We start from the raw sequence: 24,385 nt of genomic DNA, 5'->3' as shown, positions 1-24,385 counted from the left end.
CAGATTTCATCCTGTCACTCCTCTGCTCGAGGTCTTGGTGACGTTGCCTGATGCACAGAGTACACATTCCGCAATCTACCTGCCCGCTGCAGTCTCCGGGGCTCCTCTCCCTCCGCAGTGGGGCTTTGCTCCAGCCCAGTGCGAGGCAGGTCATCCCCAACGGGGCTCACTCACTCTACCTCGCCTCTGCAGCTTTTGACATCCTATTGCATTCTTTATTCTTACACTCCTGCTAGTCCATGCCCCTTCCCAGATTTAGGACCTCACTCTGAACTCACCTGCTGTATGGAACCCTATCAGGCTAACTGCATTAGCTATTGCTCTCCTGGGACTCTCCTCATTCATTTGTTCAGCAAATACCTGCAGGCCTGCTCTGCCAGCCCTGAGCTAGGAATTCAGTTTCAGCAGAGAGGGAGCCGTCCCAGATCCTGCCCTCGCTGAAGCATACTGTCTGTAGTATCACATCACTTTGCAGTTCTGCGTGTTGCCTGGAAAAGTTGCCTTCATTATTTCTTGTCTCTCTCAGCAGGTTATTAGTTCCTCAAAACAAGTCAAGGACACCCGCCACTCCCTCTCCCATTTTTTTTTTTCTTTTCTGTCTCCTTCCTTCCTTCTTCACACTTTCCCTCCCTCTTTCCCTCCCTTCCTTGTATCTCTTGATAACAGTGTCCCTGCACAAAGTCAATGTTAGATACCATTAGTTAAAAATGGATACATTTTGGGGCGCCTGGGTGGCTCAGTCTGACTTCAGCTCAGGTCATGATCTCATGGCGTTCAAAAGCCCTGCATTGGGCTCTGTGCTGACAGCTTGGAGCCTGGAGCCTGCTTTGGATTCTGTGTCTCTCTCTCTTTCTGCCCCTCCCCTGCTTGCACTCTGTTTCTCTCTCTGTCTCTCTCAAAAGTAAATAAACATTAAAAAATTGATATGTTTTACTCTCTAGGGAAATAAATGAAGACCATCTCCAAACTATCAATAAGGGGACTGTCTCCCTCTGTTTGGGTATGACTGGGAATTTATTAAGTTTGTGGATTGTAATATATGAATTAAGTATAAATTAAGAACTCCAAATACAGGATTTTTAAAAGCTATTATTCGTATGCATAAGCTACACACACACACACACACACACACACACACCAGCTGAGACAAAGAACAAGTAGATGGGATATGTTCTAATACACACACACACACACACACACACACACACACACACACACACCATCTGAGACAGAGAACAAGTAGATGGGATGACCAGACAGTGAGGTGTGCTGTCAAAATCAGAACTCAGAATCAGTGACTCCTCATCTTTGTCTGCAAAGCCATAATGTTTTTCCAAAACTTTTTCATAGTTTTTCAATTAACATTTGGGATTCATGTTGCTCAAACCTTGGTGGATATGAAAATAGACATTAAGTCCTGTGTTTATGATGCCATCATATTCAATGAGAGGAACAGAGGGACCTGGATGTCTTTTTGGTTTGGCAAATTGTAGAACGATTTTTTTCAAACATTTGGGGTTTGGCTAAAACCAAAACTTATTTTGCCAAGCACTTTGGCCTTAATTTTTAAGCCCATGTGTATTTTAAAAGAAATTCAATCTATATGTTTCTGACTCATTTACACTTAACTCATGAAAATGCTGTTTGGTAAGAGCTATTAGATGTCCAAGCAAGTTTACGAGCCTTTTTAAGCCTTCATTTTCCCGTTCTTACCAGAAAGTTGTATTTTGCCAGCCATAAAAGAGTGTGAGCCCCAGAGGCCTGTGGTCAGTTTGAAATTTATAACCTCTGAAGTTTAAATGGATTCTGAGTGTGGAAAACAGGTTTTTTCCCCTCTCCTCTTTTTCACATGAAGTGCACAAGCAGGCTATCTGTGATAAAGACAGGATCCTGGGTCTTAGTTCCCAAGACGGTTACAGGTGAATGATAAAGAGTTCAATCTAACCACCAGTAAATTGCCCCTAAAACATTTCAGAGGAACAATATGACACTTTAAACTCATGTGGACACAGATTCAGATCCAACACTCGAATGGAAAGTTTTACTAAATACTCCCAGGATAAGACAAAGAGGTGAGACTCAACATGATTCACATTGAACACTTTACCTTTGGGAGAACTGGGTAATTTTTTTTTTAAATCACAGACAACCAACCCTGTTTATGACTTTTTATACATTTTTTAAATAAGCTGAAACTACTAAAAATAGCATTTGAATTGAAACCAGAAAAGCAGGAAGAACGTGCATGCTGCAGTGACTTCACCCTGTATCTTCTATATATAATGATGCTCAGATACCACTCAATTACAGTATTCTAGTGGGAGAAGGCTTTTGGATAAAGTACTTAAAAATGGCTTATAAATATTTAAAGTATAAGCATCTAACAAATCATAATGACAAAGTTTTACATTTAACCACATGTGCTCCAAATATCTTGAAATTACTCTAAATATGGGTTTAAAATATCAAAAGGGCTTGTTGATGGGATGCAGAACTTTGCAGAGAAACTTAAACCTGATCGTTCTTGCTCCCACAACACCCAATCCGCACAATTTTTAAAGTGTGCGTGTGTAGATTTCCTTAGGAAAAGATCATGTTACAGTCTGAATTTCCAAAACAAGAGTTGAAGGATGAAATATAGGGTTTCCTTTTCTCTCACCAAATGCAGCTTAGCCACTTTGCTTCTAGATAATTTGTTAGTGTAGGTTGGCTCAAATTTAAGACAGTAACATTTTAGAAACACTTCGAGAACTAAGCCAGCTGCAAGGCGGATATCATTACAAATTGAGACACATGTTGTATGGGAATACCATTCATTTTCAATACCAAAAACATGTCTGGGGAAAGAAGTCATGCAAATGAGAGAGAGATATACTTTTTAATTGCATTTTGGGGATGTTAGGTCAATGGTTCATATCAAATAAGTCCACACACTGTGTCTCTCCCTCCTGTTCCTTAAATGCTATCAGTCGCATTCTTACCTCCCTTTTTACCCGAAAGAAAACACAGCTTGCTGTCAAAGAAAGACAACACACCAGGGGTTCAGTGACGAGACATCCAGCTGCACAGCCAAAGAGCGGGGTGCAATGAGGCTGGGGAGCGCTGGGCAGCTTTGATTTGTCACAGTCCGGATCCTGCAGCTACACAGAAAAGCAGTTCCCTTCTCCCTACTCAGAGAAGGCATTTGGGCAACTTGGTAAAACAGCATATGCACCAGGAGTGAGGAGTTAAAAGATCAGGGAGGCAACTTGACTGGTTTCCAACCTAAGAATGTGTAGTGCGCTCAGGAGCTGTTCTAAAGCATGAGAGACTGACTCCAAGTTTTTGTTGTTGGTGCAGCTTTTGTTCCAGTTGTTTTCACTAGAATCTTTTAAATAGCCCCTGAAATAATGTGTGTGTGTGTGTGTGTGTGTGTGTGTATGCGTGCCTGCGTGTGTATGTTCTCCCTCCTTGCTGATGGCCTCCTATTCTCAATCCAGACCCCACCCCACTTTTTTGTCAGGCAGAATGCTGTGCAAATCCACAGTCCAGAGAAGAGCTCTACACTGTTAACATTTAGAGCCGGCATCTGAGATGTCATGTACCCCTTTTCCGTGAGAACGGGACCCTGTTTAATGATGCCAGCATCAAACCATTTATCTTTTAAGGCTAACTTGTTTGTCTGGAATGGATTCCTCTTATGCTTTTGTGGCATCGAAAACCAAAAGTTTACACAAGCAGAATGCATTGCCTTAACATGCATTCACATAGGAAGTGTTACCCATTTAAAGCAGCAACTGAAAAATTCAAGATAATTCTGTGCAGGACAGAGGAAAGGAAAATAGAAAGACCATCTCTGCCCCTTTGGCACAACCTCTTTGACAAGAGAATCTGGAAAAGGCAGCATGCTGGGGATGGAGGTAAGCGTTTCACTACATGAGGTAAGTGTCCCGTGCTGTAGTGTATTTTGGTTCTTAAACACCTCTGCCCCTCCTCACTCCTTGTCAGCACGGAGGTAGGTGTAAATGATTGAACCATGATGCCCAGGCAGCCACTCAGGCTGGCAAGGGAATTACTCCCTGGAAATCAGACAGGGAGTTTCTTTCCAGCGCCCTTCTGAGCAATGGCCTGTTAATAGCTGATCGAATGCTTTCCCCTCTCCAAGCACACTCTTTCCAGGTGGAGAAGCATGCTAGGGAGCTAGAGAGAATGGGTAGCACTTTCAGAGACAGCTACATCAATGTCTTGGTGTTTACTGAGCCATCCACTTCCCGGGTGCTAGCCGTTCTGCTCCCTTGGCCTCCGAAGCAGAGTAGAAGGTTTCCCACGGAAGGACAGTGTCTCCTTATACAGTATAAACTTCAAAAGTCCAGGGGCTGGGGAAGCATCCAGCTTGTGTCTTTTCCTGCACTCACAGGATATGGTAACTTGAAGAAGGGTCTGTAACCTTTTGCATTTTGTCACTGATCCATCTTATGGAGGCAGGAGCTACGTTATGTATCTGCAACAGTGGTTCTGTAATATTAGGTCCACAGCAAAAACTGCTACAAATAATTCTGCTTTAAGGAAAACGTTACCAGGAAATAAGCTTCCTTAGAGTGACAAGAAGAATTCCAGCTCAGTTATGGCGTCGTGATAATATATGATAATCCCTCAGAGATATAGCGCATACTTTTTCTGAAGCCAAAACCTACAGACCTCTCCTCCCAAGAAAATGCCTCAGTGCACAGACACATAAAACTTCCCCTGAAATTCCAGGGGGAATGGCTGAAGGCCATCCATGGACTATGGACTAGTCCGTGGAGCAGGAGACTAGCTTTAGGGAGCTACCACATCAACCAGAGGCCTGGGAGCAAGGCCAGGACCAGCACTGCACCTACATGCCCCTGAGACTGAGTTCTTTAAACTTTGCACACTAAGCACTCTCCCACCTCACCCCTGTCCCAGCCCTGCTGAAGATGGAGGGTTATGGCTGCATCTGAAAGAAGTAAATACCCGGCCACACATGTCATTTCCTATTCCATCTTAATCTGATTGAAATAACATCTAAAAGCCAGATGCTTGCACATTAAAACCCTCCTCCCACCCTTTGTTGAAAGGGTTAAAATAGAACCAGCAGCACTGAATGAGATTGTTTAAGGCCAATCTTGACCCTGTTCATTCCGGAAAACTCTCCTCTACGAAAGTCTGAAAAGATCACAGAGAGTTCCAGAAGTCCTCCCCATTAACATATGTGCATGATGCGGACCTGGCAGTTTCTCTCTGGCTCTTTGAATTACCCCTACCTAGAACTGGACAGCCATCTGGATCCCGACAGAGAGCCGAAACTTGAACATCGGTGACTATGTGGCCAATTCACACTTCCCATAAGCAGGTACTAGGACATTAAAAATCTCAACTCTGGCATAGGATCTGAGCACATCCCATTTGGATTGATTTCCTCTCCTCGCTTTCAGGTGTTCTTCTTTTCCTTGCTTTCACAGGAGGCACCCACAGTAATATTTCCAAGGTATGGACCTGACTTCCCAGGCAGCCTACTCTCAGGTTTCTTGGCTGGGAAAACTAAACTGGCAAAAAATTACATGTCACCTCCACCCTCCTGACTTTTTTAATGAGGTCAGCACCCCTCTCCCCACTTTGGAAGAGTCCTTCCTGGGACTGTGTCTTCACATCCAGACTGGCAAGTAAACTCCAAGAGGCCACAACTATGGCTGCCTCCTCTAGGTCTCCTGGAGAAAACAAAACGTGGAAGGGGCCTGTGCTGCTGAGGCTGGGTGAGCACTGTGGTATTGGGGCCTGGGAAAAGAGCCCCAGATTTTCCTTCTCGTTTTAGAAACACAGAAGAAATCTGGAAGCCACCAAGGTGGGAAGTTGTATGGACTCATTGCTCCTGAGGAATGGAAAAAGTGAGGGCGAAAAGGTTACTCATGGTCCACATTTTTTCCATTGATTATTTTACTTAGAATATGTCATTTCCCTGGAAAATCGAGGAGGGGGGATATTTTCTTTTGAGTATCTTCAAACATTTGCAAATGGTTACTCTGAACTCCCCAATGTACCATAAACAAGTGTAAACTGTAGAAATTCAGAAAATGTACAAATACAAACAGCTATCCCCCAAGCTCCAAGGCAAAGACAAAGAAGGGAGTATTCCATTTACAAATGGAATTCTTTGTGGATAGAATAGTTTGGAAACTGTTTATCCATTGTTTTTCTTATTATTTGGGGGGATATATTTTTTCAGTCTACAGAAGCTGCAGCACTGGCATTTGGAGCCTTGAAAGCTAAAGATTAAAGTGACATGACAGCCTTTCAAAATCTTCGACCAAAACTTAATTAGTTCTGCCTCTAAGACAATATCTGCCCAATGAAATAATTTGTAATTCATATCAACAAAGAAAAATGCATAAAGTCAAGTAACCAGGAACAGAATCACTTCAAAATGGAAAAAACAAAACAAAACAAAACAAAACAAAACAAAAAACCCAAAAAGCACCAAACCTGTTATTTGCCAAGAACTAGCACATATGATGGCTTCTTAAAAAAAAAAACAAAAAACAAAAAACAAAAAACAAAACTAGCTGCCTGGATTATTGATTTCAAGATACAGTCCACTTCAAATCTGTTTAAGATGATATACAAATAAATTGACCAGTAATAGAGTATGAGAATGGCAGGCACAGTGAAAAAATATGAAGAGCACTGACAAGTGACCCACAGGCTTTCCAAGAGAAATAATATATGCGTCACCAACAAGCATACGGAGAAATCACTCAGCCGTACCTCATCCCCCACATCTCAGTCCCGTTTAATGCTTTCCACTTTGGCTTTAACTCGTCACCAACAGCATTCACTGTCATGGCACAAAAGCCATGCCGTCCTTTATTTAACGGATGCATTTCCAATTTCCACAACCATATGAATGGGTTGGGTTTCTGAAGGCATAGAAGAAAAACAGCACCACATGTGCACAGAAAATCAGGAAGGGTCAGAGGATATGAGTGAATTACAGCAGCTTGAGACCGTACTGTGAGGAGACATGCAACTCCAGAGGGCAAGAGGAAATAAGATTTAGTGAAGGAGAGGCAGTTCTTCCCCCATCTTAAATCACTTGCCTCGTCACCCCTGCTGTAGCTGGCAAAGCCCAAGTGTCTCTGACTTTAAAGAAAAGCTGTAATTTCTTGGGGGGAGCCACCATAAAAAGAACTCTCCAATCTCTAGGGGCTATTGGCAATTTTGTCACTGCATCTTCTGAAATTGGCTAAAGCCAGGTTAATATTTTTAGTAACGACTCTGGTCCCCATACAAGACCCTAGCCTGATTCTTTATTCAGAGACATATATCATCCAAACAGCTATCATATATTTCATGCTTTTATGTTCTTCTGGTCCCATGCTACTCATGGACCTGTGGCACTATTCTTGACCTGGTCACTTCTCACTCCAGGAAGGGTAGTAAAATGTGCTCACCCTTCTGTTCCTCCTTTAATGTCATTTGAATGAGTGATATTAGAATATATTTAAAATTACAATTCCCAAGCTTTCTGGCTTTCTAAAGGCCATAACTTCTGTGTCCCACACCTTCCCGTTACTCATTGCTTTGTCAACCAGATTAAACTACTCTGGCGGAGAAATCAGGGGCATTTTCAGTTGAGGTGACTATGAAGAAGGCTGAGCCCATCTGTCTTTGGACAGCAGAACTTGTAGATGTAAAATCAAGAAACGATGGGGAACTGATTCTTAGTGTTCTACTCCTGCTGGCAAAGCCATTAATGGAAAAGGAAACCTCAAACTATGATGACTGAGAAACCCTTCTTGCACCACCTAGCACGCCCCTCCTAGCTCTGGCTCTATGCTTCCCAAACAAACCTCTGGCTGTCAGTTAGGTAGGTGCCTGCGTAAATGTGCCAACTTAGAGACAATGGTCTGGACATGCCACATCAATGGTTCTGGTCCACATTTCTATTTCCCCCTGTGGAGTAATGGGCTGTTAGTCTAGGTTTGTTGGTTGTTGCTGTAAAAACAAGAATTAAACACTGTCCAAAAAAAAAAAAAAAAAAAAAAAAAAAAAGACTTGAACACTTTCTCAACACTTAAGTAGTAAGTACACTTGGTTTTTGTCTAGGAACTTTACCCAAGACAACTAAGGAGAATAAAAGAATTTCATTGAGGTGCCTGGGTGGCTCAGTCAGTTAAGCATCAGACTCTTGATTTTGGCTCAGGTCATGATATCATAGCTCAGTTCGTGAGTTCAAGCCCTGCTCTGGGCTCCCCGCTGACATTGTGGAGCCTGCTTGGGATTCTCTCTCCTTCTCTCTCTCTCTGCTCTTCCCCCACTCACGTTCTCGCTCATGCACACACAGTCTCCCTCTCTCGAAAGAAAGAAAGAAACTTAAACAGAATTTTATCAAGTAGGGTCATCAAGGGACCAATTAGCCTATTCTTTTACAGTGGTTAAAGAAAACGGAGCTCTGGAATCAGCCTGGATTTGCATCTCGACTGCTTACTAACTCGGTTGTCTTGGGGAAGCTACTTAATTTCTGTCTCAGTTTCCTCATCAGTAAACGGCAGACAGTAATGATTACCATACAGATCCAGATCCAAATAAACACCACTGAAAAACACTTAGAAGAGGGCCGACACATACAACCATGAGCAACTGTTCTTCCTATAAGGTCCACCTCCACCCAGGCTTCCTTCCTCCCTGGGTTTACATTGCCACCAAACTGTCCCTGTCTTGGGAGCAGACACTGTTTCATGTTCACCTTTGTATCTTCCCAGTTCCTGGAAGGAGCTGCACACCAATTAGGGCTCAGCAAATGTTCATTTCTCTTCCTTTCTCTCCACAAACAGTTGGTAAACCTCAACTGAACAGTAGTCCGTTTGCTGCCCTCTGGGAGAGCAGGCCTGGGTCTGGCAGGCGAGTTCACACCGGTTCCCCCACTTGCTAGCTCTAACTTGGAATGCAGCTCCATGCCTTATGCTCCTTCGTGGTAAAGTACAGATGATGCCTATTCTGCCAGGTGGTGGAAAGATCAAGAGAGGCCACATCTGGCTCTAGTGGGCAAGCCACACATGCGAGTTCCTCTTCCCCTTACTGAGACTCTGGACTCATTATCAGTAGCTCATTTGGCATTAAGCACGATTCCCTCCATGAGGTCAGATAGGTGTACTTGCAGCCACTTCAGCAGTGTGGCCCTTTCTCCTGTCAAAGCCTCCCACTGCCTTCAGGGGTGAGCAGCCCACCAGCTGAGCCACTGAGCCCAAGCAAGGAGAGAATGCCAAGCTGGTCAACAATGCTGGAGGCCTGCCCTGGGGGAAGCTGGTTGATGACAACATGAAGGAAGAGACTCCCTGGACGGGAGCTGTGGGCCACTGCTTCAGCACTCTGCCGGGCAAATGGGGCTTGGCGGCCTGGGTTCAGCTGGCATTAGCAGGGAAGAAGGTTAGTTTTTGGTCTCATCTTGCAGATGCAATCCATGGCTTTTGGGAAAATTTGGGGGGTTGAGACATTCTGTCAATAAGACCACCCAGCCACCGGAAGTGGCCCAGCTCACCGTTTACCACAGCTCTGTAACCTCATGATTGAACTTTTAAGGGTCCCAAGTAATCTCTCCTTCCTCCCCACATCCCCCTCTTCCTCAACGGGGTGAATTACAGAGATGAGCATAAGAATAAAAGTTTGGTTAAGTAGACAGTGTTTCAAGTCAGATTCAAGCCTGGGCTTCACCATTAAATAAGTGACCTTGGGCATGGCATCTACATGCTGTGACTCAGCTTCCTCAGCTCTAAAGTGGGCATGATGTTGGATCAAAAAATGATGACAGTGTGTGACCACATTAGGTGTGCTGTAAAGCATGTACGGTAAAATTATGTTTATCGGTACAACTCCCTCACGCCTCTGCCTTGCAAGAAGAAATAAGGAGAAGTGCACTGGCTCGTGCGCAGGAGAGCCCCGGTGTTCATACAAACCTTTTACTTATTCTGATTTCTAATTCGGAGGCACCTCCTTTTGAGCGGAGGCTCCAGGTCCTCCGGCCCGGCGCTGAGCATGGGCGAGGAGATGATGCATGGCGCCATGGCAGTCTTCTCCGCGGGTTTTGGCACAGGCTGGATCACGCAGCCCGTCTTGGGCAGCATCCGCAGCGCATACGCGTGGTCCTCGTCCGCGGGGTTATTAAGGTTCGGGTCTGACTTGTCGCCCCCCGCCAGGGCCTCCTCCCCCATCAGCTTTTTGGCCGCCTCCCCGTCCAGGTGACAGTTGGAAGCACAGTTGTTCTCCTTGACCGACTCCAGCTCGCTCACCGCCGGCTCCTCGGGCGACAGCAGCTTCTTGGGGGGCGCGGGCGGCGGCGGCGGCGGCGGGGGCTGCTCCGGGGGCGGCTCCGCGCTCTTGGCGCCCTCGGCGGCGCTGCGCGTGCCGTTTACGATGACGTTGCAGGCCGCGGCGGCCTCGGGGCCCGCGGGGGCGCCCGGGCCCGGGTCGCCGGCGGCGGGCGGGCTGCAGTGGCCGTCCCTGCAGCCGCCGCAGGTCCTGCGCTCCGCGGCGCCCGGATCGCGCTCCGCCTTGACGTGCGCGTGCAGCGCGCGGTGGATCACGTTGTGCAGCCGGGCCCGGTGGCCCACGGTCAGGTCGATGACGCCGTCCTGCGGGCCCTGCAGCACGCCGGGGAAGCCGAGCTGGCCGCCCGCGCCCGGGGGGCTGCCGGCGCGCCGCGTCAGGTCCACCACCTCGCTCCGGCCGTGCTCCGCGGGCGCGGGCGCCAGGCTCAGGGCTTGGCCGGAGCAGCCGGGCGGCGAGTCCGCAGACTTGGACGAGCCCTGCTTGGAGTCCCTGGGGGACAGGGAGTGTCCGCCTGGCTTGCCGCCCGCCGTTGAGGAGTCGCCAGGGGCGCTCGGAATGAAGTTCTCCCCGTTGCTGGAGAATCCGTTGGGGGGCTTGGAATCATTGACGTGAGGGATGGGAATCGGGATGGGGATGGGCACGGGCAGGGGCACGATCACGGGGTATGGCACGAGCAAGGTGGGGGGCGGCACCAGCGGGGCGAGCGACGGCAGCCCGAAATTCATCATCTGGGGCACGGGCATCGGGCCATTTGGCATCATGCTCACCGGCGGAAACGGGAGACTGGGCAAGGGCGCGCCCGGGGGCGGCGGGGGCAGCAGGCCTGGAGGGTTCCCAGGCATGGTCGGGGTGCTTGGGGGATGGATGTGGGGCGACAGCATGGGCCGGTGCATGGGACTGGACGTGGGGCCCAGGTTTCTGGGGCCGCCGGGCGGGGGCCCGATGCCGGGGAGCATGGGGTTGGACAGAGGGCTGTTGGGGTTGGAGGCGTGATGCGGCGGCCCGCGAATAAAGGGCGGGCGGATCTGCTGCATGATCTGCTGTTCCATGAAGATGGGCAGCGGCACCGGGCCGCGGTTGGTCATCACCATGGGAGGGCTGCGAGGCGGGACACCGAGGGGAGGCCCGATGCTAGCAGGTGGCTGGACGGAGACCGGAGGGATGTTTGGAGTCTCGCTGATGGGCATGGACTTGGGCACTGGCGTGGGGATTTTAGTGACAGAGCAGTTGGCAGTGTCAGATGGAGAAACGGTGGTGGACGACGATGGGCCAGGGCCCTGGCTTTGGCCAGCTGCAGCCACCGGGGAGGGGGCCTTCCTCCGAGCATCTGTTAGAGGGATATTCCAAGAGTCTGGAGTGAGCAGCTGCACCCCCGTGCCTTCTGCTTTATTTTCCATGGGAGGGTGTAATGTGCTGCACAGCCCAGCTGGAAGATTGGCCTGTGTCTCTTTGTAGAAAATGTCCATTTTGTATTGATTGAGACATTTTGCACTGCAGAACTGAAGCCTTCTTTCCCCGTCCCCAAAATCCAGGTATTCTTTTGTGTGTCTTATGTGCTTACACCAGTCACATACCTACAACACAGTAATAAAAAGGAAAAAAAAAAAAAAAAGATAAGCAATTTCCTCTAGTAGAGAGTGTTTCATGGCTCACATAAAGGTTCTTTCAAACTTCATCACAATTTTTTTGAACAGGCTGCAGTGTTTCTTTCTGAAAGGTGAAATTCTTAAATGTTTGTGAAATGATTTCTCCTTGGAAGGCAGAATTGCTTTTTAAATAGGAGCTCTTCAGAATAGCAATTATCACCATCTTCTATTAAAAACAGTAACAACAACACCCCAAAACTGTGTTGTGTCCTTTAAGCTCAACTTAAAGGTGGATCTGACAAAAAGGAATACCTACACCTGCCCACATATTTGCACCTGTCAAAGAGGCTCGTGGTAAATGTAAATGTAACTAGTTGTGGAGAAAAGGATTCTCCAGCAAGTTCGGTGGCCTTTGAAATATAGCCCCATAAAATTCTCCTCACACAAATTCACTTTACACTATTGACTGTGTTCAATAATGCAGTTGGAAAGGTTGTGCTGTGTTAACCAATAACACAAAGCGCTGAACATCATTATGTCTGGCTTCCAAAGGGAAACTTGGAATTAGTCATGAAGTCTGTGTGAGGTTTAGCTATTCCCAACCTGTGATGTTGCAGCAAGCTAGAATTATTTTTTGAGCTGTTTGCCCACTCTCTCTCAGTAGTCAGAATTTTTGGTGACATTTCTTGGCAGGCAGTCTTATTTAACAACTTTTCAAACACCAGAGAACGTTTTCCAAAAGTTGTTATGGCTTCTCTGCCCCCCCCATCCCCCGCCTTCAAATCGACTCCTGGCAAAAGCAAGATATCACCAAATTTATTTTAAAGTTGGGCTGCAGAACTAATTAAAGGCTGAGAGCTTTTCCCAATTGGAAATCACTAGACATCAAAGTTCAAAAAATAGTCATTCTCGGCTTCAGAACCCATTACTTTGGAGAAATTATTGTGATTTCATTAACACATTAATTTTGCAACACCATCAGCTCTCACAGATGGTGAAGACATGATCTACAATTCAAATATGACTCTTGTTTGCACAAATGTCTTTCCTTCATATGGCATTTTAAACAAGAATTAATATGAGTAATCTTGCCATAGCTATAAACAGATAAACAGATGTCAAAATTTTCAGTAGTTCTTTCAGTGCCTTACTTTTTTGACTGAAAATTACACACGCAATTTTTTTCTTTTCTTTTTCTTTCCTCTCTCTAGCGCGCGCTCTCTCTCTCTCTCTCTCTTTTTTTTTTTTGTCATTTCCTTCGCACTCAATCCATACAGCAGCAGAGAGAGAACTCTGAAATGCAGTGCAATGGTGAGTTCGTTGAATTCAAGGCTCTCCTCTATAGAGCATTGGTTCCAATGTTGCTGTAAATGGAACCTTGTTTTTGTCGAGGAGGGTGTCTGTTCTGTTCTTGGTGCATTTTTTTTTTTAACTATGGTAAACTGATAGCATTAAAAGATGATAACTTTTAATAACGATTGGTCACATCAACAATGCAAAAACAACATATGCTGGGCATTTGATTACTCATCTCATTTAACTCTCAGCTTTCCTTGACTGTAAACAGTGGTGGCATGCTAGGGTGTGATTGTGGGTGTACACACTTGTGGCAGATATGGGTCTGTATGTGTAAATCCACTCTTTCCTTCTCACTTTTTTTTTTTCCACTGATATTCGCAGGTAATATACTGGAAGGCGTGAGACTGAATAACAGATACTTACTGGTATACATTCGTTTTTTTGTGTAGTCTCATATCAAATTACCCTCTCAAAATATTTATTGCAAGAAAAACAATTTCAATGCTAAGATACTTCTGTGTTTCACTACGGTGTTTTCAGGTTTCTCTAGGATTACAGGAATTTTCTTTTTTAAATCATAGTTGAGAGGTCTAGTTTACAAGTAAGTGCAGAATTGCCTCTGATGAAAGAAACACACGAGATCCATCAGACTCTCAAAATTCTTATCTAGATAAAGGTTAAATAAACTAGTAGTTAAACCTTGAAGCAAGGAAGCTATTATTTTTAAAACATGATCATTTTAATAAAGTTAATATATAATGATGTGACATTTAAGTTCCTGTATGAAATAAAGCCACCTGATTCTGTTTCAATATTAGGCCTAGATGTAAATTTATAAGCTTGAAGTAAAGGATCAAACGTAGCTTTTTTAATCATTCACTGAAAAATATTATCAATGAATTAAACCAATTAAAATAATATGCCAAATTTTCTGGCATATTTCTTTTGGATCTTACTTTTTAACCATAAGGGGAAAGAGTTTTCTGAAATCCTTAATTGGTTTTTAAATTGCCAGAATGAATTATTTGCCTCCAGAGGATTCCTCTGTTTCCTCAAGCTTAATAAATATTTTCAAGTGGAGTCAAAAAAATAATCTAAATATAACTTAAATGTTCTCCCTTCCTTCACTTCTTTCACTTTTAATAATTCATTGATGAATAAGGAATGATCATAGATCTATCCCAATGATCAAATCAGAATTCTTCACCACATTTTATCTATTTCCACATAAAAAGAATTTCAGACATCAAAGTTGAAAGCAAAATTCTATTGCATGAAACTTTCCAGTTAAAGCTAAGGCCTAATGTTTACTTCATTTTCTGCAATGCTGTAAAGTGTTTAGGTAATGTAAGTGACAGTATATGATGGTCTCATTTGGGGTAACGTGAGTGTGAATGTGTGTTTGTATATCCCTGCCTCATTATATTTCAATTCAGAACACTGACTTAAAAATACAGAAAAGCAATCTTTCTGATGAAGCAAAAAATTATTAGAGAAAAAAACTTGTCACTTAAGAAATAATGAATCAAGTCTGTCTTATAGGACACATCATTTAAGATGAGGTCAATGAATTTATGGTACAAATGGCTATATCATGTGAGGCAATAAAACGCAGTACCATCATTCACTCTACATCTACCTAATGACTCACTTCTGGTAATTAAAGATTTCATCATAGGAGCCTGGCTGATTACTTAAGATGTGATAGTTAGGTGAAAATATATACCGTAGATGTGTCTCTTTAATAAGATAACATTTGCATATCCATGAAATACACGGCATGTGTCCCATAAACTATGGTTTTCTGAATCATGTGGTATGGGATAGTCTTCCTTTCTTTTTCCACAGGCAGCTTTTTTTTTTTTTTTTTTTTTTTTCTTTTTGAGGCATTAGTTTTTCCTGATTTTGCCAAGAAGTACCAAAATTCCTTCAGATATTTTAAAAGATAAAGATTAAGAAGTACAGAGCTCAACTCACTGGGCTCTGGAATGATTTCCCCCTAATTCCACCCCGGCTTTGTTTCTGTTGGAATCTGGCCTCTTTGGTTCCACTTCTCTTCCTAACAGGTCCCAGATTGGACAGAGCTGAAGCTGAAGCTGTTTAACGATGGCAATCTGGGGACTGAACAATCAGCTAATGCAATGCCATTGAGCAAGACAGCTGAAATGCTTCGTATCACAAATACATAATGTATCACCAGGAAGACAAAAAGATCACAAAGGAGATAAACAAACGCGTATTCCATTCAAGCCTATAACAGCAGTCCTCAAAAAGATTAAATTTACCTTCCTGGGATGTGTCCAATTCTAAACAACAGAATGAACATTTCCTTTAGTCCATTTAGAGTATTTATATTTTGGTGGCTGACTGCCAGGGTAGTACTTATAAGCTCAGTGGCCTGATGGATTCACTCCTTTCCTGTGAAATAACTGTGTGGCAACCTACACCGCTAAACTACTCAAAAGACACTGCCTCAGCAGAAATATCACTTGCTCTTGATATAGGAAGACTGAAAGGCAGGACTTCTGGTTCCTATAACTCTTTCCATCTTGTATTTCCCCTGGAAAGAAAGAAAGCTATTCATGTTGGCAACTGAGCCTTTATTTTTATATAAACGTCCAAAGTCAAAGCCAAAGTATGCCATGAGGTTACCCACATGGGCATAATATATACATTCTGCTGGGCTTAAGAGAAGATTCGGGTGACTGGGGAGGGGGTCAGGGTTCCTAATTAACACATTAATCAGCTGTCGACTGTGGGAGTGAAGTTCATCCTTTAATGGAACCCACTGCTGCTTTCTGAGCGGTAATCTGGCATGAGGCAATATTTAATTAAGAAACCCTTTTGCTGAAATCTTTCTTATCTGGGCAAAGACATTTACAGCAACGGAACAATAAAAAGATATTAGCAATCCCTTGAATGGCATCAACAATTTGAAAAACAAAACAAAATCTTCATGCGTGCCTGACTTTCCATATATATAGCACCCAGGTTAACAGCTCAGAAGTTATAGCTCCTTAAGCAAAATTGTAGCCTGCCCTACGAGGCAGATTCTCTAGGTCTTGGCCTGTTAAATGTGGCACTGATCTTGCAGTCCAGATTAGCTCAAAAAAAAATCATGAGCTCATCCAAGAGACATGCAAAGGAGGACAGACAGACAAGGGTTGGGGGTCTGCCCTACCTGTAATCACCTCACAGCATGATTTGAGGGCCTCAAACTGACCCCACCCAGAAACGTGCTTCCAGTCTGACCCTGTGGTCCCATGGTCACAGCATCAACTGTTTTTGGGGGTTAGGCACTGCCTCCATCAGGACCCTAATTCAGTGTGGCAAAGGATGCTACGGAAATCACATCGGATTTGGAATAAGAAGATATGGGTTTGAGTCTGGGCTCTATTATTTACTAGCACTAAAATTTATGAAAATCTCAGCTTCAGTTTTTTCCTCTGTGAAATGGAGCTAACAGTAGTAACAAGCAATGCTTGTGTGCCAGGCAGATCACTAAGCTTGCCGCACAGTGCATGTTTTCAGTCCCTAGCCCGCCTCCCTCATGGTTGCTGATGTCCCAGGAACATCCCATATGTTTAAGTTCATTTTAACTTAATGGGAGGATGTTTCTATGACAATGTTAGCAGGGAATGGGAAATTTGCATCCACAGCTTTCCTATGAGCCTGAGTGTCTTTGAGATAGAATGGAGTATGTTTCTCTCTGGGCAAATGCATGCTGCACCTCACAGACCCCCCTCTCCCCCCTGCTCCATCCTGCTTCCTAGGAGACTGTCCCAGGATAACAGAGGGGTTGTCTGCAGTGACAAGGAACCAAGCAACAGTACTATGCATGTCCCAACTGCCCACCATCCTGAGAAGACCCTAGTCAACTCCTGCCGAGCCCTCTTCTTTTTCCAAAGCCAGTCATTCTCTCATTCAGGCAAAAGCTTGACAAAGCAGCATGGCTGCTTGGAAATGAGTGTTCAAACCATTAAAAGGAATAATTCCTCTTCGGCTCAACTGCTGTTTAAATAGTGGAAGCCGTAAAACGTACTATTCATGTTTTATTAAAAAACAGAGCAAATGAGCGATCTGCTTGACTCATTACATGGAAGGGCCAGAAGCCACAGTATCATGGGCCTTTCAGACAGGATGACCCAAGCCATGAATGGGAGAATACATGTGAGGACAAGCCCCCATGGTGGGGAGGGGTGTACCAAAACCTGATTTGGGGACCAAACCCACGATTCCAACTTTCCCTGCAAAGTTGGATTAGAGCGTGAAGGAAAGAAAAAAATGACCTAGCCATAGACCTGTAAAGCCATCTAGAATTCAGGAGAGGGATTTAGAACCAGCAAGGGCTATTTTTTTTTTTTAAAGCAAATTCATGGAGAAGTTCATTTTCAAAATAAACTTTCTGCAGGTTTAGATTTCAACATGATGATGTTTGCTACATAATTCTTTTTGTTTATGGATCTTATTCAGTTTTTTTTGTTTGCCTTGTCGTTTGGTCTCTCTCTCCCCTCTCCCCTCTCTTTTCTCTAATAGGATCTGGAGCTCAAGGAGAGGCCAATGAGCATCTTTGTTAGAATTGAACATCTCACTAGAAAACTGCCCTGTAGGGACTTTATACCATGATTCAAGTTCTTCTTATATGTTTTAGGCTGGATTTCAGAAGTCTTGGCCCAGGTCACCAGGGCAGATGTGTTATGAGCTCTGTCAAGCATAGAAGAGATGGGGCTTGGTTTTCAGGATCTCGATGAGTGTTGACAAATGGCTCATTACTGACCCAAGTCTGTTTCTACAGCCAAAGCAAGAGATGGAATCCTGGCCTGTACTCAGTGACCGTGGTCTTCCTCACAGCCAAACACAGGATTCAGAAGAAGGTGATTTTTCCCTTTGGTCTGACGCATTAGGTTGCCTAAGAGCATTAGCGTATCATCGCAAAACTCTCTGCTTCGTTTACACTGGACAAATGCAACTTACATCTTCCTAACACAAGTCATCTGGATGGAAACTAAAAAATTCAAACATTGGAAAATCTGGTCTACCTGGTGCCAAACGTCTGCCTCTCTGTTTTCCAGTTACTTGGCCCTGAGAGAACACAGAAATATCCCAAGAGATCTCAGAGCAATGAAATTTAGCCCTGAAAAGAATCTCAGAGACCAGGCAGTATGCTTCTCCAGCCTCCAGCTCCTGGTGGGGCCAGGCACCTAATCCCTCTGAGCCTCAGGTGCTCAGCTGTGAAAACGAGATCAATAGTGACAGCGCTCCCCAAGAAACACGTGAGGAAGAATGAACCAGCCCACTCTCTGGCTGCTTCTCGAAGGTTCATAGCTGTTTCTAGTGACCTCTCGTCCATTTAGCAGCGAGGTACTGATTGCTTGGAACCTGTCAGACACCTGGCTAAGGGCTTTCTTTGCAATGCCTCATTCAATCTCATTCAATGCCTCATTGCAATGCCTCATTTTAACAGTCTCTTGCACATTTCTTGGCTCCCTGGGTTACAAACCGAACCAGCTCCTACCCGTGGATGCTCAGGACTGCCCCCACTTAAGACCCTGGTATCCACCTCTGACCAGTCCTCAGATCTCTTCAGGATACCCCATCAAAAATTATAACTTTTATTACAGTGCCTACTGGAAGCAAGTGTCATAATTTGATGTCTTAATAACATACTAGCGGCAATAGCTAGCATTATTTAAGCACTAGTAGCCATGCTAAGCCTGTTACAAGGGTTACCTCACTTAATCTCCAAAAGCCCCTTATCATATAGATAACTGGGTTTAGGTAGATTAAATAACTTGCCAAAGATTATCTGTGCAGATAATAGATGGCAGATCCATCTATTATCTAACTTGGATCTGTCCGGCTTCAAAGACAGTACTGCCGCCACTATGTCAGGGATGTTTGCATTTGCCTTTAAAACTACAGGATTAAGATGGTTGCCTAATGTTTGATAATAATTTCATTTTGAAATTCCAGAATTTCACAGTCCACTCAACCTAACTCCCTCAGCAAGCTTGGGTTCCATTCTACACATACAGAGACAGTCTTCCAGGTGGGACTCAGACTTCTTGTGACAGGGAGAAACAACCAGATCTATCCATACAGCCAAAGAATGATTCGCATCATAATGATCTTTCTCCTTTGCGCTGATTTTTCTGGTGGCCTTCTAAAGATGATTGCAGTGTAAATGCAGAGCCCCTATGCAGCCTATTTTAAGGCAGCCTGGTCTGTTGTTGGGCAGTTTTGACTATCAGAAAGCTTAACCACTTCACGTCCCTGTCACTTCACCCAGTGGTAGCGATTCTGTCCACCAGAATCCCCTAACAAAGGCCAACTCCCCTTCTTAATCTCAGCCTTCAAATACTTAAAAAGAGCCATCATATTTTCCCCAGATTGTTATTTTTAAACAGCCTCAGTTCCTGTGCCCATTCTCCAGGGAACACGTTCCCAGAGCCCTCCTGTCTGTCCTCCTGTGCCTTTTACCCAGGCATATACCTCACCTTAGTAATGTCCCTCTTAAAGGGTAGATAGAGCCAAGAATAGAATGCAGCCACCTGACTGGCACAGAACCCAGGGAACTCTCTTCTCCCTCTTACAGAACACTACACCTCCTCTAATACCACCCAAGAATTGCATGTGCTTTTTTAGCAGTCAGATCCCACTGGAAGTTCTTTGCTTTTTAAAAACAAACATTTATTGAATAACTGTTATGTACCAGGCTTGAAGCTTTCACTTATCTCCTTTAATTCTGACAACAAACTTATAAAGAAGCTCTGGTTTTTTTTCCCCATTTTACTTGAAAATTAGAAAACAAAGGTTCAAAGAGACAATGGGGTTTCCCTAAGCTTTCACAGCCTCCAAAGAGTGGAGCCAGGATCCAGATCCAGAACTTCCAACCCATCCTCTTCCACTCTGCCACACAGCTTGCTTCATTCTGAGTTTCTGGTCAACCAAAACCTTTTTCTCCTAAGTGCTCATCAATCATTTGTTTAATGATATATTCAAGGACTTTTGAGGGTAAGCCATCAAGCCTACTGGGTCTAGAGTTTCAGAAATCAGAAACTCTTTCCCAATTTTGAAAATTTGGTCAACATTTGTCCTCTGTCTTTTTAAAACATCTCCCATTTGTCATGATAGAATGAAGATTATACAAAGGTAGATACGAAATCATCTACAAATTTCCTCACAGAGGCTGGGAGACCTAAATTTGTTTAGCATAGCAGGTGCCCACAATGTGGGATTCATAGCCTTCTTTATGGTATCTGTCCTACCCAGTCTGGATAACATTTTCTTTATGGAGACAGTGGAAATAAACCAAATAAAAGTTGCCCACCTCTGCCTTCTCCCTCTCTTTTGTTAATTATTAACCATTTGCTCTACACACTGATCTATCCAGTTTTACTTCTTGTTCCTTTCATGAGCATAGCCCTAAGAGCTCCCTTTAATATCTTGGGCAGTTCCCCATGGAACCCCTCATGCACCCTAGCCTTCCTGACACAGAATTCTTTTTTAGACTTTCCCAACCCCCTTCCCCCATGTTGCTCTTCCACCCCTAATACTATGCTGAGCCTCTGACTGTGGGACTAAATCCAACTTTCCTTAGAACTTGAATAAAATCTGCTTTTCTAAATTCTAGGGAACGTAGCTGGTCGTATCCAGCATTCTCTCCCTCTCCATCGCACAATCCAAGACAGTTGGTTTACTTCCCCTCTCCATCCACATACTAAACAGCTTTCCTCTATCTCTGTCAAAATGGTGGTCAAAGTAAGATTCTCTTTACTGTTACTCTACCTTCTCAGAACTATCAACAAGGCATGGGAAGAAAAATCAATTATTCTGTTTTTAAGAGAATGACATTCTTAGCATATATCTAGGTAAGCTGTCCCATTTCTTGCTTCTTTGCTAACTAATCTGTCTTTAATGTCTGCTTCATATTTCATACTCAATACCCCAAGTTAATTCTTTTGATATTTCTTTTTATTTTCCTAAAATTCCCATCTTACATTTCCTCTGAAGTGCATGGATTGCCATACAAGGATATATTTTCCCGAATTTTACCCACCAATCAGATATGGGAAGGGGGGATATGTTGTTTTATATTTTAGGTTTCCATGTTAGCTCTAGTCTAGGCAAACCAAAATAAACCAAAACAAAACAAACACGCTCCAAAACTGCGGTGGTATCTCTGAGATTATTTTTATCTTTTTGTGCCCACAATCCAGGGTAACTTGGTCCTTCCCACTCTCTGCCTTGATAGAGATATGTCAGGAGCCATTTGTTTGTTCTTGCTCATGGCTATCATACCTGCTGCCTTTATTGTGTCCAGTTTTGCAGGTTTATTGGATAGTTTCTGCCTCTGTTCCCCACCTCAGAATTTAAGTTTTTCTTGATGAGAACCTTAAATCTCTGAATACATCCTTCCCAATCTTCAGTCAATGCCCCAGGCTTTTACTCTTCACTTGGGAAGCAGCATAGTTTGGCGAGGAAGGTGGTGAGCTAGGAATCAGAAGACCCATGTCCTGCCCACCCTATAACTTTGGGTGGTACTTCTGTGCCCAGGGGCCTTCTGTCTACCTTCAAGTTCTGCTGTGAGGATCAAAACAAATAGTGCAAATGGGAGTGCTCTGAAAAATATAAAATGTCATATAAATACAAATATTTTGGTTTTATAATGATTATAAATGTACAAGAATAACATTTAACATGTAAAACAAAAAACAGAGCCAACTGGTCTACCTACACTCTACTCTTATTTATCTGTTATTCTTCTATTAAATCGCAGTTATGAAAAAACAGAGAAAATCCACTACTATGAATTTTCCTGTGATGTGTACTTCAAAGTAAAAAAGCATGCCATGAAAATAAAACCCAGAAACTGAAATCAACAAAACACTTGACCCCCCCAAATTCTACACTGTGTTTCCAATGGCTTGTGGAGTGTCTGACAGCAACATAATTGCAATAATGAGGAGGTCTGCAGGCCAGGTTGTGGTCTTAAGCTCACTATGGATGTTTTAGCCCTAGGCTCAGCTTCAGGCCAGCACCAGTCGCCTGGGCCAGAGTTACCAATGGAATCCCTTATGCTTTAGTCACACACAAATGTGACATTTATGGCATCTGGTGCACAATGCTGCAAATTCAAAAGGCCTAGGATGCTGGGCTTACAAACTTGGGGAAAAGAAATAATTTAGGTTGTCTTGTCTGTTTAGTTAATTAAAACCTGTGAGAACACCCACTTGGTGGCAGTTGCTTAAGTATCTAAGCGGCACGGGTTGGACTGCTTCTGATTTTGGATCTACATGTAGGTTCCTTTGTCTCTGAAAAGCTTCCTGGATGTTTGTGGACTGCTGTTTTGCCTGGTTCTCTTCTGTCTTTGTTTAATGAATTTAGCCATTCTACCTTGCCAACCAACCACCTGGTTGAAAGCCAAAACTCTTCTAAAGCTAGATTCTCCACTGACCATCCTTCTTACAACCTCATTCTTATAAGCAAATCCTGGGTTAGCCAAACCCAGTCTTCCTATCCAGGTTTAACACCTGAGGTGCTAAATGGTATGAAGCAAGATAGCCTGGGACAAAGATATGTATTCATATATATTTAAACACATCCGTTATAAGTCCTTTTCCCCAGTAAATTCAATTGGCTCAATAGACACTATCACAATACGACTCACAAGAACTCTGTAAAGAGACAAGCAGCCAGATAATGTGCTTTATTTTGGAAATAAGTAAATTAAGACTAGCAACAATTATATACCAATTGGCAGTGTTTGGGTAAAAAGCTCCTATCTCATAATCCCTGTATAACTAACTATATCATTCTTTGGTCCACTCTGAAGAGGGAAATGAATGGGGAGGAATAATTCCATTTGACTCCTAGTACAACTGGACTCTCAGTCCCTGGGTGAGGAGAAATGAGTCTGACAGAGCTACCTGATCCAAACAGTCTGTGCAATGGGCCTCAGATCTGGTAGGACACAAAGGAAAGGCATATTTGAAGGGAATCTAAATATGTGAGGCCAAGCCTCTCTTCTAGTACTTTGTATCTCAGAGTGAAATAAAAGGCATTACGGGGTATATTCTGCTGCATCAAGGCACGCTGCTAACATGTGCAGCAGTGGGGAAGAATAGGTAAGGAAAGAAAGAGGAGGAGGAAAAGAATTGTGGATCAACTAGCTTTGTATCAGAATGGATCCCACTGGATGCCAAGTGCCTTCTATGGCCATGGCCCTGCCGCTTCTCTGGCCACAGCTGACTGGCCCCCAGGATACCTCAAGACCTCAGTCTGGCTCTGCCTAACAGGGACAGGTAATTCAACAAAGCAATTAGAGTTTCTTCCTTGGGAGGCTGGGGATTAAGATAACTCCAAGAGAGTAAGTAGTGGCGGGGATAGTGCTGTGGGAATAAAGCCAGAGGAGCACCGAAGACAGGCAGTATAAGCAGAAACAAGGGGTGGCAGAGGTCACAAGGTGGAGTGGGGAAAAGAGGGCTGAAGTGGCAGGAGTAGAAGTCAAGTGCAGGGCAGGGCATTGCAAGTCCTTAAAGGGCAAGCAGGAAGCAATAATGCTTGTACCCAGGGGCAATAAGAGAGTCCAGTTGCCCACTTATTAGTAGTGCGGGACCATCTTTGTTGCCAGAACAACTGCCCACACTAATGAGGATAAGCAGCAGTGGCTATTACCGTCTAGCTTATTTCCTGGGGCTTCTTTATAGCAAGGCTCTATAATTTTCAGAAGACCAAGAATCTAACCCAGCTTTACATACTTTCTCTGATTTAATCCTTACTACGACTCCGTCGAATATCACCCTCTATTAAAAGATAAGGAAAATCTAGGAAAGGGTAATGACTTAAAAGCCCTTGTGTGATCCCATGATACTTCCTCCCTGTGATTAAGCAGCTTTTTGCAGCACATAAGTACTGTGTACCCTGCTATGGCTGTGGGCTGCCCAGGGAAGCAGGAAGTGGACAGCAGGCCATGCCTCTTACATATGCCTCTTTACACCAGCACTATTTCTGAGGGTCACCACAGAAAGGAAATGTGACTGTCACATCAAGGTCCTTGCCTGTTCCTAAGCCCATTGTAACTGCCCCCGTCTCATTGACCATTCTTACCCCAACTGTCTATTGCCTGAAGAGTATCCTGAAAAACTCTAGTCCCATCAATGTCCTGCTCCTGAAAA

General features: G+C 44.1%; 1 protein-coding gene across 3 annotated transcripts in view; it reads right to left on the bottom strand.

The window, feature by feature from the left end:
* SOBP (sine oculis binding protein homolog) overlaps positions 1-24,385 on the bottom strand; it is a 165,148-nt gene that overhangs the window by 10,476 nt on the left and 130,287 nt on the right. For all 3 annotated transcript variants that reach the window (XM_086707532.1, XM_086707533.1, XM_086707534.1), the window contains one exon: positions 9,951-11,897. In XM_086707532.1, coding sequence (XP_086563658.1) covers positions 9,954-11,897 — 1,944 coding nt within the window. In that variant the 3' untranslated portion in view covers positions 9,951-9,953. The remainder of the gene's footprint in view (positions 1-9,950; positions 11,898-24,385) is intronic.

This window comes from Puma concolor, chromosome B2 (genome assembly GCF_028749965.1).
Source record: "Puma concolor isolate L17-30 chromosome B2, mPumCon1.1.hap2, whole genome shotgun sequence".
NCBI classification, from domain to species: Eukaryota; Metazoa; Chordata; class Mammalia; order Carnivora; family Felidae; genus Puma; species Puma concolor.
Note: the sequence above shows the minus strand (reverse complement) of the source record. Positions and strands in the feature narration are given on the sequence as shown.